The sequence below is a fragment of the Myotis davidii genome, unplaced genomic scaffold (assembly GCF_000327345.1).
Source record: "Myotis davidii unplaced genomic scaffold, ASM32734v1 scaffold930, whole genome shotgun sequence".
Taxonomy (NCBI): Eukaryota; Metazoa; Chordata; class Mammalia; order Chiroptera; family Vespertilionidae; genus Myotis; species Myotis davidii.
In genome coordinates, this window is record NW_006282518.1 from 956,753 (window position 1) to 975,776 (window position 19,024).

Below are 19,024 nucleotides of genomic sequence, written 5' to 3' on the forward strand. Positions count from 1 at the left end.
TATATATTTTTAATTTACTAAACTGTTGTCTTTATTTTTTAGACTTTTCTTCTAATTTCATTTTCTTCCGTTTTCCTTTACCATCTCCATCTCTTCTCACTTAACTATTTATCTTAAATGTTTTTATTCTTGCCTATTTTCTTCTGTTCTCCTTTGTCAAAGGAGAAAGTATTTTTCTTATAATTCTTTATACTGAAAATATTGAAAACTGAGACCTCAAACAGCAGTATTTCTGATGCACCTCACATCTTATTCTGGTAAACACAAGATGCTGCTGGAGTGCAGAGATTAACTATATTAGCATGGTGTTTAACATATTGCTTAATAAGTAGTTATGATAATACACTAAAATACTGTGTTAAGATTCTAAGAAATTGGTATTCTAAAGCAGCAAGTGAATTGTTCTCTTTAAGAAGGGACATTTACCAAATATTAAAGGAAACAATGCATCATAGATTTCAGTTACTCATAGTAATGTTTTATTTCAGATTCTACCTTTTATAGTGTATAGTTTATATGATCATATTTCTTTCTTTTATTTTACTTGAACATTGTGTATTTGATGAGAATGTGTGGAAATTGGCTTTAAGTACCACATACTGATATGACTATAGATTTATTTTGCCTAGAGGGATCAATTAATTAATTATCTAATATAATATTCTATGATTTTTCTGTTATCAAACTAAAATTTATTATCTTAAGTTTTCATATAAAGGAGACTAAGTTGTATGATATCTTAATAGTAACTTGCTGTTAACTGATTTATTTTTTCTGCAGATCTCTGCATCCTGATTTGTTTCTTTCTTATTTATTGAATTCTTACTAGCTTCCCCAGGAAAAGAGTAATTGCTTTTAAAAATGGTTACTCCAATTTATTTTTATTATTAGACTACATCTTTCAGTGTAGAATATATTTAATATGATCTAGTTATTTTACATGGAATTTCAAAAAAGATTTCCTTATAAATGATTATTGTGTATGTTTAAAATGTATCTATTGGCTGATATTCTTACCTACTTATAAAGTGTGCAACTCACTTGCAAGTCAGTATTAATACTGCAGTCCTTTTCCTACCCCTATCAAGAAGGCAAATATTGACCAGTCATAATTGCCTAATCCAATTTCAGTCTGGGGGGAAGAGTGTTAATTAATAGATAACATTTAACTGCCTGATGAAAATAAAACATTATTACATGATAGGTAAACACCTTAGAACACCATAATATAGGAAATTCAAGCAAAATCTTAAATCCTTCATCTAAAATTCATTTTATGTTATTTAGCCATCAGATTCAAATATATGCCTCATCCACTAAATTAACATTCTGATCAGCATGATGGAAGTTCATAAACTAATTTTTTTCATTTTAGAAGATTTAGAATGTTGCTTATTTAGCTATATATATGCATATATACACATGCTTTGCTTTGGTTTTGATAAATACAGGCTTCTATTGCAATATTTATGAGTATTTTCAAATAAACATATCTTTGTTAAATATCTACCAGTAAGTGACATTATAAAGATTATTCATAGCAAAGTTATAAATTTTTAAACATATTCCTTTATGAATAATAGGGTTTTGGTTCCATTCTCATTTGGATTTCTAAATTCAATTTAAGCATGATTTTTTTAGAAGTATAAATGTTTTCTTTATTTTTCTCATAATTTTTATGAATATGAACTGTAGATTTTTATATAACAATGCTTTCTTTTATCTCTTAGCTTTGGTGACTAGGACTCTAGTTTTTATTTTAAAATACACACATTTCTAATATATCTGCAAGAAGAACAGAAATGACATATAGGAAGGAATGGCTGAAATGTAATGATTTTCAAATATATGCAAACCCCAAATTGTCTTAAAATTTAACCCATGTAAATATCTTCACAAAATTTTTAGTGAAAAAAAAAACTGTATTCTTATGGTTCTTTTAAAATATATCATTGGTTTTCTTTGGTGGGGGAATGAGGTTCTGTAGTATAATCAAAGATTTGCTCCTGCAGTCTTTCACTCTGATATGATTATCTTCCTACTAGCAGAGGCTGTCAGACTCACTCAGTTTTATGTTTTGGAAAAGTTAAAGGACACATGAATGATAATGAAAGAAAAATAAAATTGGCTTCTATTTAGTTTTCTATAGCATATACAAATGTGAACCGTGAAGCCCTGAAATAAACCTTTAGTCTTCAGAGATTGCAACATTACCCATGTCTTACTGAAATGGAAGGAGGAAAAGAAAGTTTGTGTTGGAGATGCTAAACTATACCCACATATTTTTTATCAGTTTGATACAGATGCATAAACATCAGTGATACAAAGGCTGCAATTACTGTAAGTTATAGGTAAGGAGATAATGAGAGTAAAAGGATAGGGAAATGTATCACCTTTGGCAACAAGGATGTGGGTGATTCATAAAACATAAAGAAAAAATATAATTACGATTCTTTCCTTCCTTGAGCTTTCTCATAAGTCCATACAAAATTCTGATTTAACCTTCATAACTTCTTGGTTATGCAGAAAAGGACTCCAAGAAGATGGTATGCAATAGGTGAAAAAATAAAATTACTAGTTTCTTGTAGTGCTCAACTTTCCTTTCTCTCTTGAGCTCTCTATCCATTTTTACCAGTGAGAAATTATGTTCTCTGTGCTTTCTCTTTAAATATAATACACACATGTATATTATATACATGACTATGTGAAATTCACATAGAAGTATTAATTATTAAAACATGTAAATTCAAAATGTGAGTAGCTCAACCTGATCAGGTTCAACTGTTAAATTAAACCACATTAAAAATGCCTTAAAAATGCCTTGATGTAGTCTTATTTCACTGGGTAAGTGACTTTTAAAGTTAAGAAGGAGGATGTGAGATGAACTACTAATAATAGTGCCTCGATGAATAAAGATGTAAAATTATGGAATTTTTTCTTGATGAAAATAAAACTTAATTTCCATAATTCTTCTTGTCAAATGCATATTGCTTTTATCATTTCCCAAGGTAATCTCTTCTAGTCATATTTGTAAAAATATCGATACTAAGGTTTTATTTAAAATAGAGACACCTTGGCACAACTCTGAATACTCTGAATTACCTATTTAAATTATTTTGCTGAAATTTAAATCAATTTTTGCATATATTTACTTAAGTAAATACATACTTTTCAGCTTATTTTCCTTTATATTTGAACCATGGGTAGTTCTCTATTTCTTTTCAGTAAGTGAAAGATGGTGGAATAATAAAATTAGGAGATCTCAAAATAAACTATAGGGTAATATAAGACTTTCTCATTCATATTTTGTGGGAGGAAAATAATTTAGGTGAAGGTGAAGTCTGTAGATTGGTACTCAAGATTTAGTAGTTCTAATGCATCTTTGAAAGATATTGTGTATCAAAATTTATTACTTCTGAAATATTTATAACTGTATGACATTTCTTCCACGTAGCTTGTTATGCTAAAGAAAGGCAGTCATCAGCATAAAATGTTGAATTCATTAGATACTTCAATAACTTTTTAGTAATTCAAAGGAACAGAACACTAATAAATACCTCAGCACCAAAAAAATGTGGCAAACATAGTGTCATTAGTCATGGTGCGATGGGTTGTATATTGAATTAAGTCTCCTCAGTGATTTTAAAAAGAGCAGAAGGACGTTTGTGTATAGCGTGACTCATCATCAGACATTCATACAGGCACACCTCATGCATCTGAAATTTCTTTTGTGGAGAGGTATCATTTATAAATTACAGCCTATGAGTAAGAGCATGTGAATACATAAAAGCATGTGTAAATGTTAATGAATCTGGTACTTTGTCTTGTGAAGGATAATACCTCTGAAAATATTTTAAGAAATGTCCTATCTCTTGTGTTTAGGTATATAGATGCTTTCTTGTATCTCCAAATGCAACTGTGACAGAAAGGTTGATAGGCTTAAATTCTTACCTTTATGCCTATTTATAACTTTGACTACCAGGGACCATAGGGTAGAGATTATTTTTATATATTGGTCAAATAATTCACCAGCTGTTGTTTGGAAATCTTATAGGCTAGGGCAAGTCCTAAAAGAGTCAGAGAAACCTTCTTCCCTCTAGTACCAAGAGAAAAGGAATTCTCTCATCTCTTCAGCATCAACCTCAAAGCCTCTTCTGCTCCTAATCAAGTAACCCATTGTCCAAGGACCTGCCCACTTATGTTACCCTTCACCTGGGAACCTCTGGTGTTTACTTCAGCCTGATCAAAACAATTACAAGCCCCATGCACAAGAAAGCAGAACCCCTCTGGCTTTTAACACTTGGGATTACCTTAAAGATTTTCTTAAGAAATTTTAATCCTGTTATGTTGTATGTAAAATACATTTCAATGTACAAGTTGGGGATAACATGTAAACTAGTAAATGATAAACTAGTAACTGCTTAGGAATACTGGCATTTGCTACCTCAGACAATAAGGGAGATATTAGTAGTAGTTCAGCATATGTGAAAAACAATATCTGTAGCTGATAGTAAGACATATTTTGGGTAAGATGCATATAGTGGCTTTTAAAAAGTTCATTCTAGCCCATTAATGTAATATGAGTGACATATTCCATTAACATATTGAGGAAGAGAAACTTGGACTATTTATAACCACTACAAAATATTTTTTTCTGGGGAAAAACTTCAACAGTGTTTACATAATGTGTATGATTAGGCAGAATCTTTCATTGACAAATAGAAACTATATCCATTTTTATATTCCTTGTCATAATCACATCACTGTGAGAGTATTCAAGATATAAATACTATTTTTAAAAATATTAATGTATAAGAAAGTTTGGTAATTTGGAATAAAGAATGACTGTTATAGTTTTAGTATCAATTATATATTTAGAGAAAAATTTAATACTACATCTTCGTTTTACACACAAAACTAAACTCCCTTTCCATTTCAAGGCATTTTATTGTCTCTGAAACATGTGTTTTCATTCCTCCATATCATCTCAGTAGTCAAGTTATTAACAAAATAATGTGTCTGTCATTTTAAGGCACATTATTGATTGCAGGTTTATCCAGATAAATAAGAGTAAGTTTTTCTCAGAAAAAAATAAAAAGGACATTCACAATCCAGTTTATGAGGATGGGTGGAGAGATCTGGGGTGTGAGGAAACATACAATTTTAATGTGAAAAAATGTCACTAGAAATATTCAGTGTGCTATGAGAGTCACATGAGAAAAATATGTTTTTAGCTGTAAGAGGCTTTATGATGAATATTGCATTTACTATGAGCCATTATGGATAAGTCAGATTTTTTTATTTTTTTACTTTTAATTTATTTATTGATTACGTTATTACATATGTGTCCTTATTCCCCCATTACCCCCTCACTCATGCCCTCACAGATAAGTCATTTTTTTAAAGGTGGGAGAAAATTTTCTAGAAAAAGGAAGAGTGATTCTGCAAAGATATGGCCATGATTAAATGCAGTGTTTGAGAACATGTACTTGGTCCACCAACATTTACACCCATATGGAACTACTGAAATTTGCTCAAACTAGTGATACTTTGTCTTAGGGCTTTGTTTACTGCTTCATCCTCCACATCCCCTTCACCTTTCCAGCTCCTAAGAAATTCAGCTTAGACTATTATGAAACCTTCTCTGAACCCTCAAGGATTGATTAGATGCCCTTGCTGGGGGATCCAATTGCACCCAGTATTCACCCTATTAAGGTACTTCTCTTACTTGATTTTAAAGGTTTATTTACCTGCTCATCTCTTTTCCCCTGCTCAATAGTGAGGCACAGACTGTGCTGCATGCACCATATTATCCATGATGCATGGAAGGCACACAAGATTTATTGATTTTATAAATTATAATACCTAATCTTAGCATATTAAACACCTAAATATTCTAGACATGAATGAGTCAGTGCCTTCAAGAAGCTCTTCGTATAGTACAGTGGTTCTCAAAATGTGGTTCCATACCAGTAGCATCAGCACCACTTAATAACATGTAAAAAAAAAAACATGAAAATTATAAGGCCACTTCAGACCTACTAGATCAAAAATTCTGGAAGTTTAAACAGCAATCTGTGTTTTAACAAGCCTTCCAGGTGCTAAAGTTTAACACATGCTAAAGTTTGAGAATAACATTAAAGAGAAGTAATAGGAGACAGCTATGGCCATATTGACAAAGGACCTGTTTGAATAATTTATTTTTTTAGCTGGCTTCAAGGGAAGAATACTTACACTGCAGCGGTATTTTCGAGCTACAAAGGAGTAGAAGCAGAGCGACCAGTTAGGACTAATGTAAGTCTAGCAATTAGGTACCCAAACCAGAACTAAGGCAGTGAGAAGAAGCATTAGTTGCTAGGATCTATTCTTTAGGACACATGTACTTAAAAGGGAAGGCTATCATAAGTGAGACCACACTCCAAACTTGAAAGGGTGGTGGGGGACTTTTGTTGTTGCTGTTGAATGAGAGCAGGGATAATGAATTTGATTTTAAAGTGTTGAATGTAACATTCATTTGAACTACCAATGGGGTATTTAGGGGGGGATGCTTGCTCTTATAGTGCCTTGTGCTTTAGAATCAAACAGATTTGAATGAGAATTCTGGCTTTACCACTTAACTATATTTTTTTAAAATATATTTTATTGATTTTTTACAGAGAGGAAGGGAGAGAGACAGAGAGCCAGAAACATCAATGAGAGAGAAACATCGACCAGCTGCCTCCTGCACATCTCCCACTGGGGATGTGCCCGCAACCCAGGCACATGCCCTTGACCGGAATCGAACCTGGGACCCTTCAGTCCGCAGGCCGACGCTCTATCCACTGAGCCAAACCGGTTTTGGCCACTTACCTAACTATATTTTTAATCTTGACCAAGAAAACTTAATTTCTTTTTGCTTCAGCTTCTTCACATGTAAAATTGGTTTCATAGTTGATCTCATAGGGCTGTTGTAAGAATGAAAATACATATATATAAAAGGCATGCAATGTAGATGTCAAGAATCTAGCACAGTGAATTATTGGTACTGATTATTCAATAGCCATTAGTATGGATGAACTGAATTGTTGGAAATATGTCAGTAGAGTTCTGAATAGGAAGCAGGGATGGTTAGAAAGATTTGAGAACCATTTGCAGAAAGTTGTTATTAGAAGCTCTGGGAAGAGAAGTGTTTATTGTAAGAAGACCACATGAAATATTAGAAAGGGTCTAATACTTAGCCTAGAGGAAATACCTACATTTATTGATTGTGAAGTAACAGAAAAGATGGAAGACATTAATCAGAGATGTACCAGGACCACATTCCTTTACTTAAGTTAATCTGTTGTCATAGCATCTACTCGCATTTTTCAATCCATTCTGTTTATAAGAGTCAGAATATGTTGTGACTTTGGAAATATAATTATTTAGCCTGTGCAAGAATACTGAAATATGGTATTTTTCCTTCATTGACTGGCTTATTTCACTTAGCATAATGCTGAAATATCCTTTTTGGTGTTGAGTTCACTATTTCACAAATTAGCCAATTCCCTTTTGGATATCTTTGATTATTAAAATGTTTCTCATGTATCCATAACCATGGTATCTTAAGGCTTTTTACATTATTCAATTTCTTCCCATATTAATGGATTGTACCCCTAAATTAGTGTCCACTAGGATCGCTTCTTCCTTCTGTCAAAACCCCCTCTATTTCCTAGGAAAGAAAGATTTTCCTTACAGCCAATGTATGTAAAGAATACTTTTAAATCATTTTTTCATATTACTATTATATCTTCACATGGTTTCTAATTAATGTCTTTCATGACTAATATTTTATTTTATTTATTTTAAAATATATGTTTTTATTGACTTCAGAAAGGAAGGGAGAGAGAGATAGAAACATCAATGATGAGAGAGAATCATCGATCGGCTTCCTCCTACATGACCCACACTGGAGATCAGGCCTGCAATCTGGATATGTGCCCTGACCAGGAATCAAACTGTGACCTCCTGGCTCATAGGTTGATGCTCAACCACTGAGCGACGATGCCTGGGCCATGCCTAATATTTTAAAACTATAGTCAGAAACTTAAATGAGAAAATGGAAAGCTAATCTTGAAAGGTGTTTAACAGCATTTATATATTTTACCTATTTTGAAATGTGTATACCATTACATTTAGTTCCTAACATGGGGGCTCCCAAATTTCTTGAAGTTGTAACACATACATCCCTCACTTTGTCATATCATCTATGATATCATGTCCTCTTATAATCTGACAACCATAAGTATCTCAATAACAGTTAAAGAGAAATAAATTAATTTCTAGTATTCACTACACTTCATTGTATGGCTGAAGATATGTTAGGATATCACAGAGCTGGGAATCATTTGTTCTGGAGCTCTAGGACCATGTCCTGTTTGCTCTTGAATAGAACATGATACAATCCAATAAATGGGGACAATTGTTAACAATTTTATGTAGTAGAGAAGATAGAAAGTAATGAAGAAATTATCCAAATTAGGGAATTTGAGAAAGTACTAAGTAAAGGGGGCTATTCAAATAAGAGGCATGAGGTTTGGTTGCCATTTATGTGTATACAAATACTGGAATGGGGCTAAAACTTCCCTCTGTTATCGAAAATAATGTTATACAAAGTCTGAATTATTCAACCAGCGTTATTGTCATTCAGTAATTTTTACATGAACCTGGCCTAACACTTCAGTATCTACTGAAATCATTTATTGAATCAATAATCAACAAATAATATAGCTCTTGACTTACTGAGCACAACTGAATAATAAATATGTTTTTTTTCTAATCACCTACAATTATAATGCCTAGAGTAGATATGATTTCCCCATCACTGTCTTTTACTGTTTTAAATAATGTTTCCTTTCTGGTTCTGACATTTTATGAAAATTGTCCATCCATAACAAACAGTCCTAATTAGGTAACTCATAAAATTCATTATTTTTAATTGGAATATTACTATTCATGGACTATATCCACTTATATTGCTCATTTTGTTGTTTCTAAAAATAACTCATGTTTATTGCCAAGAGTTCAGGAATAAAGTTATTTAAAAATACATATTGTGTTCCTTACTCTCCTTTAACCACTGTTGTATATCTTTCTATTATATATGTCAAAAGTAAAATTTAATTTTCTATTTTGGAACTTAATTTTTCACACAATTTTTATATCCCTTACTAATGGAGATTCACATAATGTATAATTCTTGATTGGTTTAAATAGTCAGTATGCAACATATATGTTGCACATTTATCTCTACTTTTATCTAATCATTTCATTATGGTGGTAGTGGAAGTAAAATTTGGGAGCTTAAGATATATGCTTCATATGTATCTTGATGTATATCTGTTTACTTTGTTTAAAAGGTTGCTAATGTTATCTCAGTGAGAGTTGGAAGGCTGATTAAAAAGTAGTAAATTTATATAATTTTCTGTTGCCATTAAATAATATTCAGCTATAAAATTAAAATTGAAACAAATTCTTACTTTCTCATCCAAAAAACCCACTTTCTCATAAAAATACAATTCTATTATTTGGAATTACGTGTTTTAAAAAATAGCATAGAAAAGTATGAAGGAACAGGATAAACCAATTGCACTGAAAATTAAACAGGAAAACACTATCTAGCCTTAAAAAATTTTTAACTAGTCACAATGATTATAACAGAATAAATGGAAGAAACTAGTAGATAGAAATCAATGTGTAATTTGCCAATAATAAGAATGCTGAAAGAAAAATAAAGTCATATTATTGAGTGCTTTAATGTAGTTAGCAATTATTTGAATAAATAAATGATAAAAACGTGGTTATCATTAATAAGTTGTTCATAAACTCTTTGTATAAACAGTATGTTTTCTCCCTTCAAATCTGTAACTCAAAATCTGCTTCACATATTTTTTTGGCAAGCAAAATGATCACTTGGATTTGAACTCACTTTGCTTTAACTCTTGGCTTACAGAAGTGGCTGTAGGGACACTACTTAGCTATCAGAGTAATCAGAACCAATGTATTATACCTTCAGACACATAATAATTCCACTTATATATAATGGGAGACATTTGACCAATTCTAGTACTTTAGTTGATCTGTATTAATGTGACTTTTTTTAAAAAAATTGGCAGCTTCTTGTTCAGATTAGGCAGGTATTCTAAATCATCATTTTGATTCATATCTGAGAAACCCAGAGGTTTTAAGCATTATAGCATATTGCTTCTTTTTTTGTCCTAACTTTTTTTCTTTACCATCACTCAATTCAGCTATAATAGAAGTTATAATTTAAATGAATGCTCATCCATTATATAAACCAAAGTCTCCCATTATTCTGCAGTGGCTGCAGTTCAGAGTATCTTTTCATCATAGTCTCTGGAGATCTGCGCTTCTTTTGGTGGAAGTGCTCATTCTTTCCAGCGTGAACATTGTCTTCCAGGCAAAAACATGAGTAACAGACAAAGGCACACATTCCCTTTCACTTGAGTGCCTAGGAAGAAACTAGATCACTGTTATGACCATTTGCTAAATCCTCCTTGCAAACTAGGATAAATTTTGTCCCAATGTATTTCTATAACACATACTGGAAAATTCGAATACATTAGAGTTGTGATAAAAGTTTTTTTCTTTATAATGTTAAATGCATTTTTAATCTTTGAAATAATAGACATTTTTAATGTGTTTCTTTAAAGCATAGTTCTGGGATTTCAGTTATCTGATAACTGTGTAACTAGTCCACCTGAAAAGCAAAAAAAAAAATTATTCTATGTTCAAAATATTAAAAGGATGATGAGTGAAATAATTTAATGGATAACAGCTGAGCCACATTTTAGGACATTTATCAAGGACTTCAGTTTAAGTATTCAGTATTTTTTTAGGTGATATCCAAATAGAATGACTTCATTATTTTTAATATATTTTTATTTATTTCAAAGAGGAAGGGAGAGGGAGAGAGAGATAGAAACATCAATGATGAGAGAGAATCATTGATTGGCTGCTTCCTGCATGCCCCTCACTGGGGGTCACGCCTGCAACCCAGGCATGTGCCCTGACCGGGAATTGAACTGTGACCTCCTGGTTCATAGGTTGATGCTCAACCACTGAGCCATGCCAGTCGGGTTAGAATGGCTTCATTAAATATAGCACATTATATTTTAAATTTATAGAATCATTTGGAACACATTTTCAATAGGTGCTTCATTGGAGTAGTATTAACTTGTAATTTTTTATTCTAATACCATGGTGAAAGGTCTATTCTATTGATGCTGTCTTCCATGCATCAGAATGTTGTCTTGGTGTGTCATTACCAGCTATTGGTAATATATCAGTCTAATTTATAGACACTTGTACCACATATCTCTAAAAGATGGTGATGAGAAAGCATGTGTACTTTGTAAACTCAGGACATTGTCAAATCCGTGTTTTCAGGCATGCAGATTTTAAAATTGTACTTTTGAACAGAGCTTGGATCTAGACCTTGCACAGCATTAATGATGATATAATTTCTTCAAATTCTAAATTACTCCATTGGTAGGATACCGTTTTACTCTCTGCTTTGACATGGTAAATGTCCATTAGCTTATCAGAATGATATGGACTCTAATGCAATAACATGGTTAATCAACTCAAAGATAAAATTTCTTAAGTATATATCTCCTGAAAATTGGTACGATGGTACACCAATTATGTGATTTTCATTTTTAACTAATCTTATTAAAGGGGGAGAACATTAAATCTTTGAATACTGTACCTCAATTTTATTGTAATGATTTTGCTGGTTACCAGGTGGGGTGGCAGTTGAAAAATTTGGTGAATGCACTACGAGAGGACCCGAGTGGTGTTATCTTAACTTTGAAAAAGCGACCTCAGAGCATGCTTACCTCAGCACCAGCTTTACTGAAAAATATGAGATGGAAGCCCCTTGCTCTGCAGGTAATGAAGCTTAATCATAAGTCATACACCATCATTTTAGCCATAGACTATCTCAGTAATGCTTCTTTATTGTGCCTCATCTCAGCAGCATATGGATTAATCTTGTATGCTTTTGAAAATTTGTTTGTGAAATGATCTCTTCACAGCTTATCCTAATAGGCTTAATTGTGATGAAATATTAAAGTTTATAGACTAAAGCCCAAATAATAAAGAACTTGGCCTTAATTTGTAAACATTTAAAAGCATAATTCCAAACAAACCACAAGATATTTCAAGCCAAATATAGATAGAAATTTAAAATGAGAGGTTTCATGTTTGATACAATCTTCTATTTAAAAGTTATCCCCATATTCACTTCTTGAAGAAATTAGCTGATAGTTTATAAAATTCTTGTGAATCAGGTCATAAGATAGTAATAGCTATTTATGAATAGTATGTAAAGGAAGTTTTAGATAGTAATTAAAATGTACCAACTGCATTCCACCTGACTGATCATTTTTCTCTTTTCCACCCTTTAGGGTGGCAAAAATAGAGAAACTGTTGCATTAGAATTTCTGCATTTTTCTTCAGCATGAAACATCACTCTAAGTATTACTCTGGATGTTGATCAATTATATTTATTAAGAAGCTGACTTATCTAGGAATTTATAAATATATAATTCTGGTTGACTAAAGAAAGAAGCAATACATATTCTCCAGTTTCAGTCAGGATATAATCTTTAAACACATCATAGAAGAAATTTTTGTCCTTTTTGTAAGAAGGACAAAAATTTGGTCAGAGTAATCAGAACCAATGTATTATACCTTCGGACACATAATAATTCCACTTATATATAATGGGAGACATTTGACCAATTCCAGTACTTTATCTCTACTTTTTCTGTTCATAAAACCTGCATTTTAAAAATAGGAGACTATTACCTTTCTTAGAAGTACAATTTTTAAAAATTTAAATTGCCAATTGAAATAGAAGACTGCCCATTCAGATTTAAAAGAAAAGCAATATATGAAAATAACATTATCACTGTGTAAATTGGTATTACGTTCTATATTAGTACATTATACCATTCTTAGATATTTTTCCTAAAATCCTAAATTTTACATTACACACGAATGGCCTTATAGACTATAATAATGTCTAATTATTTAAAAGTTTACTATTTGCCTCAAATTTGCATTATACTTAAATAACAGAAACATAAAATTTTCTAACATTAAGGTCTCTACATTTTTAAAGTGAAATTTTCTAATTTTCAAATGAATACATGTAAAGCTGTATCAATATGTCCAAATACATTTGACTTGCAGTATGTTTATTATTAAAGATTTTTGATATTCATTAAAGTTCAGAGTTCAGTGTTTGACTCATTAAGGCGTAGATTAATAGATCAGACTTTACCATCACATCATTTTATTTTCTTGCTGCATTATAAATTGCTTTGTTGTTACATTCTATAGTTTTCTATTGACATGTCTTCCCTTAAGAACCTTCTTCAAAGTCTGAGGTGGAAACCCTGAAGAAGAAGCCCATGCTTTCAGCTTTTAGGTTTTCTTCTCTATGTATGTGTAGTTAATTTAAATTTTTCTTTCTAATCTCTTCTATTTCACATTGAACACCAAAAAGACATTAGTTTCTTGTTGATCCATGAACTTTGAGGGACTATCTCTAGAAAATAAATGGATAATTTGGTCCCCTTTTAGATTCTTTTGCACAAACTCAAAGTGGAGAATTAAGGTAATGGCAGATAAGAATCAATTTTATGTAAAATGCTAAAATGATTGAAAAACCAATGTTCGTTTTCTGCTACATATACATTTGGTACGTGTATTCAAAGCAGGATAATAAAGACTTTAATTTTTTAAATGATTTCACACCCCTTAATTATAATATAATTTAATAGAGTTTTAAGGCACTTTTTATAGGTCCATTCCCAAATGCTAAGAAATGTGCCTCACCAGATCACTAATTATATTTACTCCTCATTGCCTGTTCAGTTACTCTGAGTATATTTGTAGGTTTACTATTTCAGAATGCTGAAATCAGATAAAAGAAAGTCAGCATTTATATAAGTGCTTATATGTATTGACATTTTTGTGTTTGTTATTTCAATTAAAATTAGTTCACCTGAATTGTGTAGTCTAAGTTCAAACCTTACAGATAAATAATACTGTTGGGGCAGGAGAGAAAGACCTGCTTTCAACTTCTTTGCAAATTGCTTCAGAGATTGACTTTTTACACAGCAAAATGGAGAGCATTCATTTTTTATTGTTATTGAATTTATTGGGGTGACGTTTTAACTAAATACTTCCTAGTGGTGGTAAAACAAGATCTTAGGACTAAGGGCAATGGTTAAGTCCTCTAGCATATATCAGCACCACCAGATCTCCCCAGAATCTATTTTGAAGACCCGAAATTACCAAGACACTGGGAGAGTAATGGAAATTATCTGATCAGAATTTTTATAAAATATAGATTTTGATACAATTAAAAGTGGACAAAACCTGAGGGTAGCAGGATCTGGAGATTGAAGATAGACTTCCTCCAGAGGGGGAAAAGTCAAAGAAATAGTGGGATGAAAGTCTTAAGGTGGTCTTGGATTCTTTCGTGACTTTGCCTAAGGCCACATATTTTTCCTAGTGGCTAAGAAAGGACCTCAGATGTGGAACAAATGCATAATACTCTGGGCAGACACAGTATCATTCCTATTGTATTCTTGCTTCTGATATGTGTATGTACATGTTAGGGCTAAAATGCCAATTAACTCATCTAAATATAAATATTCAAACCTGAAGAATTAGACATTAGGTCATTTCTTTTTACATAGGATATACCAGTAGTCTAGTAAGAATTATTTAAAGTAGAGGTTACCAAAAAACAATCTGTGGCGTTTATTTATCTCAATATGTTCATTTCATCTTTTTTTGTATACCAGGTTTCATTTATCTACTAGCATTTTCAGATAAAATATGGAAAAGTTTGTGTAGCATGTAGGTAAACTAATACATACATCTTAAAATAAAGAACTGTATTCTAACATAAGAAATAATTATTTTCTAAATTAACAAGTAAATAATTTTTGCCTAGACAAATAAGACATAACCTTATCTACCCTAAGGTACATGATTATTAAGGAATATCACATTTTTAATAAAACAATCTTTATTTCTAAAAATATTTTAAAAGTATAGTAAATTCTATTATTAATCAACCACAATGACAAATTTTGATTTGGAATTTCTTTGAAAAAAACATTCATGGAATTTAGCCAAATAAACAAAAGCATACAATTCAGCTTCATACTCACAGAGCAATTTCATTAGCACATTTCATGAAATTTGGCAGCTCTTTGTTTAAATTCTTGCTTTCTCAAACATTTTACAATAGAATAAAAGATACCTTAGTCAAATACTACAAGCAAATTTAATCAGGAATTGAATTGCGTTGTCATCTGCATTCATTTACAAATAGTAGATGTGTTTTACTTAAGATAGAATATGTTATTCTAAGAAAGCAAACCAGGCATTCCCTGTTTTCTGAGAGATGTTTTTAAAACCACGTCCTTAATAGCACCTTCAACTAATGTCCTGGATTTTGGTAAGCAGGGTGATTGCTTATGTTCAAGTTCTTCCAGTTCAATGAAAACATTTCTGGCAACTGTGGATAAACATCAAGGTATATATTTTTTTTATGTTTGTGATTTTAAATTAGTGCGTGTAGGTCCTAAAAATCCATGTCATTTTCTTCTTAAAAGAGATTGTATGGCTGGACATTGACAAGAATGTTGATTGAAATCATCACTGGGGACAAACAATTTTTTTAAGCATTAAGAACCCAGCATTTTTGGTTAGAATACATTTCAGAAATGACCACTAAAATCAATGCTGGAATTCATCATACTGATACAGGTTTCATTGAACACATTTTTATATGAAATAACATCAAACTGTATAATTAGACTTATGTTCTTAAACTGTATTCTAGTCCATAAATCCTGTAACTTGTGATAGTTTGTTGTGTGATTTTGTGTTTTTCATTTAAAATATTACTGCTAGGCATTTTTACAGGATATTTAACTTTGAGAAGAAAATGAAATGGAAAACAAATAGTCATAGCAGTTTATTCCATCTGTCAACTGGTATAACAATTGAAGAGCACTGATTTTGTTGTATTTCAAATACAGATATGAATGGTTGTAAAAAAACATAAGCGATAATAAAATTTATTTTAATTCAAAGTCATGGTCAGGGTGACCTTTAGTTAACAAAGTTTATGTTTCTGAGAGTTTTGTTTTAAAAGCATGTTTTAAAGAGGAAGATAACTAATATTAGTTAAGATACTAGAAAAAGAAAATAAATTTAAACTAAAAATGTAATTATGCTGACTGGGAGGCAAAAGACAGTCACATTTTTTACATGCTTAAATTGGTAAATAGCTGCAAGCCATTGTCACATCAATTTCTTGTTCACTAAGGTTTAAGCAAATTAATTAAAGGACCTCAATCACATTTGTTTTATCAGCCAAATACTTCTAAAATGTTAACACTGACAACAAAAATTCTTTTATAATTTATTTTTTCTTTAGTTTCCCATTTCTTTAGTTACTATCCTAAAAATGAAGTTGACTGTAATTTGAAATAATTGGAAGTCCAGTTTTAATGTTGCAGTATTAATTATGCCAATACGACTAGAGAGCGCAAGAATAAACATACTAGTGGTAGTCTCAGTATAATGTGCAAAATGTGATGATTCCGTGGAAAAAGCCATTTTGTCATGTGGCTCTCAAGTCTACATTAGTTGTATGTTGTGTAACTATATGCATACTTATGCACATATGTCTGTATTTTTTAATTGTATACATGACAGATACTGTGTCCTGATCAAATCCATGATCAGAAAAAGCAATGTGCATTTTATTGGTAGTCTGATAAGTAAGGGAAGGTTACATGCTTATAAAAGAAGACTCTTTTTGTATTTATAAATTTGTATTCTAGAAACATCTGCGAAAGAACAGAGTGGGAGAATTTTGAATATGTGTGTTTCTCTTAGGTTCTTTTCAAATTATTTACTACTTAAAACTTACCCAGGAGCAAGCATTCCCAATACTTTTCCAAATTAAATCTAACATTCTTTATATGATCAAGCAACTTACAAGATTGTATGCAACATCGTGCCTCCCAAAATCCAGATTAAATTTTCCCTGAAGCATTTGTTTAAATGACTAAGAAGAGAATCGCTAACATAAAACAATATCCTGGTACTTGTGTTGGGAATTACAATAAAAATGTGTTTGAACTGAGTAAGGACGTGTGCAAATGCTCTGTGCTAGAATAATGGGGTATTGTGGTGCCTTTGAGTCTGTGCTTATTCTTCAGTTCGAATAAAATAAATGGCCAGGTGTTATACATGATGTAATCATTCGTATTTTAATGAATATTTAACCCTGAAAGACAAAGCAATTCTTTGTGATCTTTGCATTGGTGACTTTCTGAGATAACTACGTAGCATGTAACACACTGTCTTAATTTTTAACGTTGGGGCAGTCTTTATGTCATTGGTTTCATCAAGACTCCATGGCTCTATGAAAGCTGGGTCACTCACCAGACAGAGGGACGACTAAATTAAGATATGCTTGCCAAGAGTTGTTAAAATGTTAAACTCTTTCAAGTAAAACCTCAACATCAAATGTGGTTTCTTTAGTAGGGAAGTTCTTTTCCTATAGTCCTTAAGACCTTATGGGTTTCAGAGGTACATTGATATCTTTCAGATGTGCTCAATTACCTTAGAGATGTTAGAATTGGGGACATAAGAAAAATACCTGAGCCATGAGATGATCTAAAGTGAGATTTCAGTGATGCCTTACAAAACCTGAAAGTTTTATTTTATAATGATCACAATCTTCCAGTGATGTTTAATCTGGATGAGTAGGATATTATTACTAAAGCATCGTTCATGATTCAGAAGATTTGAGTCTTTTTGGCAGTAGTAATTGACCTAGTATTATAAATGTACATTTGAAGAGATACATATGATCGTTTTATTTGGGATTTGAGTATTTTAAAAGATGCACGCCAATGCCCCTAGAAATAAATGCATCATAGACTTGTTTTAGAAGAGTAACAACATATATGCAAATGTACCTTCCTTGTTGGAGTCTCACTGAATCTGGAAGGATAACTTTATATCAATAGGTTCATTTTGATCTGAAAACTAAATGTTATGACAAGTTCCTTTCAGAAAATAAACCCCCTTGGATAAAATGCAAAACTGGATCCTTGTCATACTTGATTGCATACCGTAGTGGATCAAATTATATTGAAGCTTTATGCTTACTTCAGTAACAGATAAAGTCTTTAAAAACCTTTGTATTTTATCCATAAGTGATGTTAGTTCCTAATTCTCTTCCCATATAGATTTTACTGATAGAAAAAGTGGCACGATAAAAAAAAATACCCTTTATTTCTATGGCATAATGCTTTTCTTACACTATGTTAACAAATGACTGAAAGTAAGGAATATGCCTATTAAAATTTGAATTGAATGCTGAGAGAACACCTTTTTTGATTTAATGGAAGCTTTCTTTGTCACTAGGTGTATTTGCACTCCCTTAAATGGTTATTGGTGGTAGATGTAATTTTAATGCCACTTGTTATAGCTAGAAATTTCTCACTGGTAATTTTAGCTAATAGCATCACTTATACTGTGCTTGATTTAGTCAAAATTTGTCTATCTTTCTAATGTTTTCAAATGCCTTTTTCATTCTTTTAGTGATTTTGTACTCTTTCAATTCTTGTCCAAAGTTCAGAGGTTATATTTTCAGGTTATCACAAAGACCTCCATTTGGGATAAGTAGCTATTTCCATTTTCCCATAAAGCTTCTACTTTATGCTGATTTTTCTATTGCGCATTTTTTAAGTTCTTTATTGTTTAATGTATTACATAAGTCTCTTTTTCCCCCCATTGACCTCTCCTGACCTCTCCCTGGCCACTCCCAACTCCCAGCACATGCCCTCAGCACCCCCACCCCACCCGTGCCCCTTGGTTATGCTCATATGCATGCATACAAGTCCTTTGGTTAATTTCTTACCCCCTCCCC

At 31.8% G+C, this 19,024-nt stretch overlaps 1 protein-coding gene across 6 annotated transcripts in view; it reads left to right on the forward strand.

Moving 5' to 3' along the window:
- Nucleotides 1-19,024, forward strand: part of CNKSR2 (connector enhancer of kinase suppressor of Ras 2) — a 246,582-nt gene that overhangs the window by 116,635 nt on the left and 110,923 nt on the right. For 4 of the 6 annotated variants that reach the window (XM_006752987.2, XM_006752988.2, XM_006752990.1 and 1 more), the window contains exon 9: nt 11,785-11,931. The exons of the other annotated variants lie outside the window; for them this stretch is intronic. In XM_006752987.2, the coding sequence (XP_006753050.1) occupies nt 11,785-11,931 (147 nt within the window). The remainder of the gene's footprint in view (nt 1-11,784; nt 11,932-19,024) is intronic. 6 annotated transcript variants of the gene reach the window in all.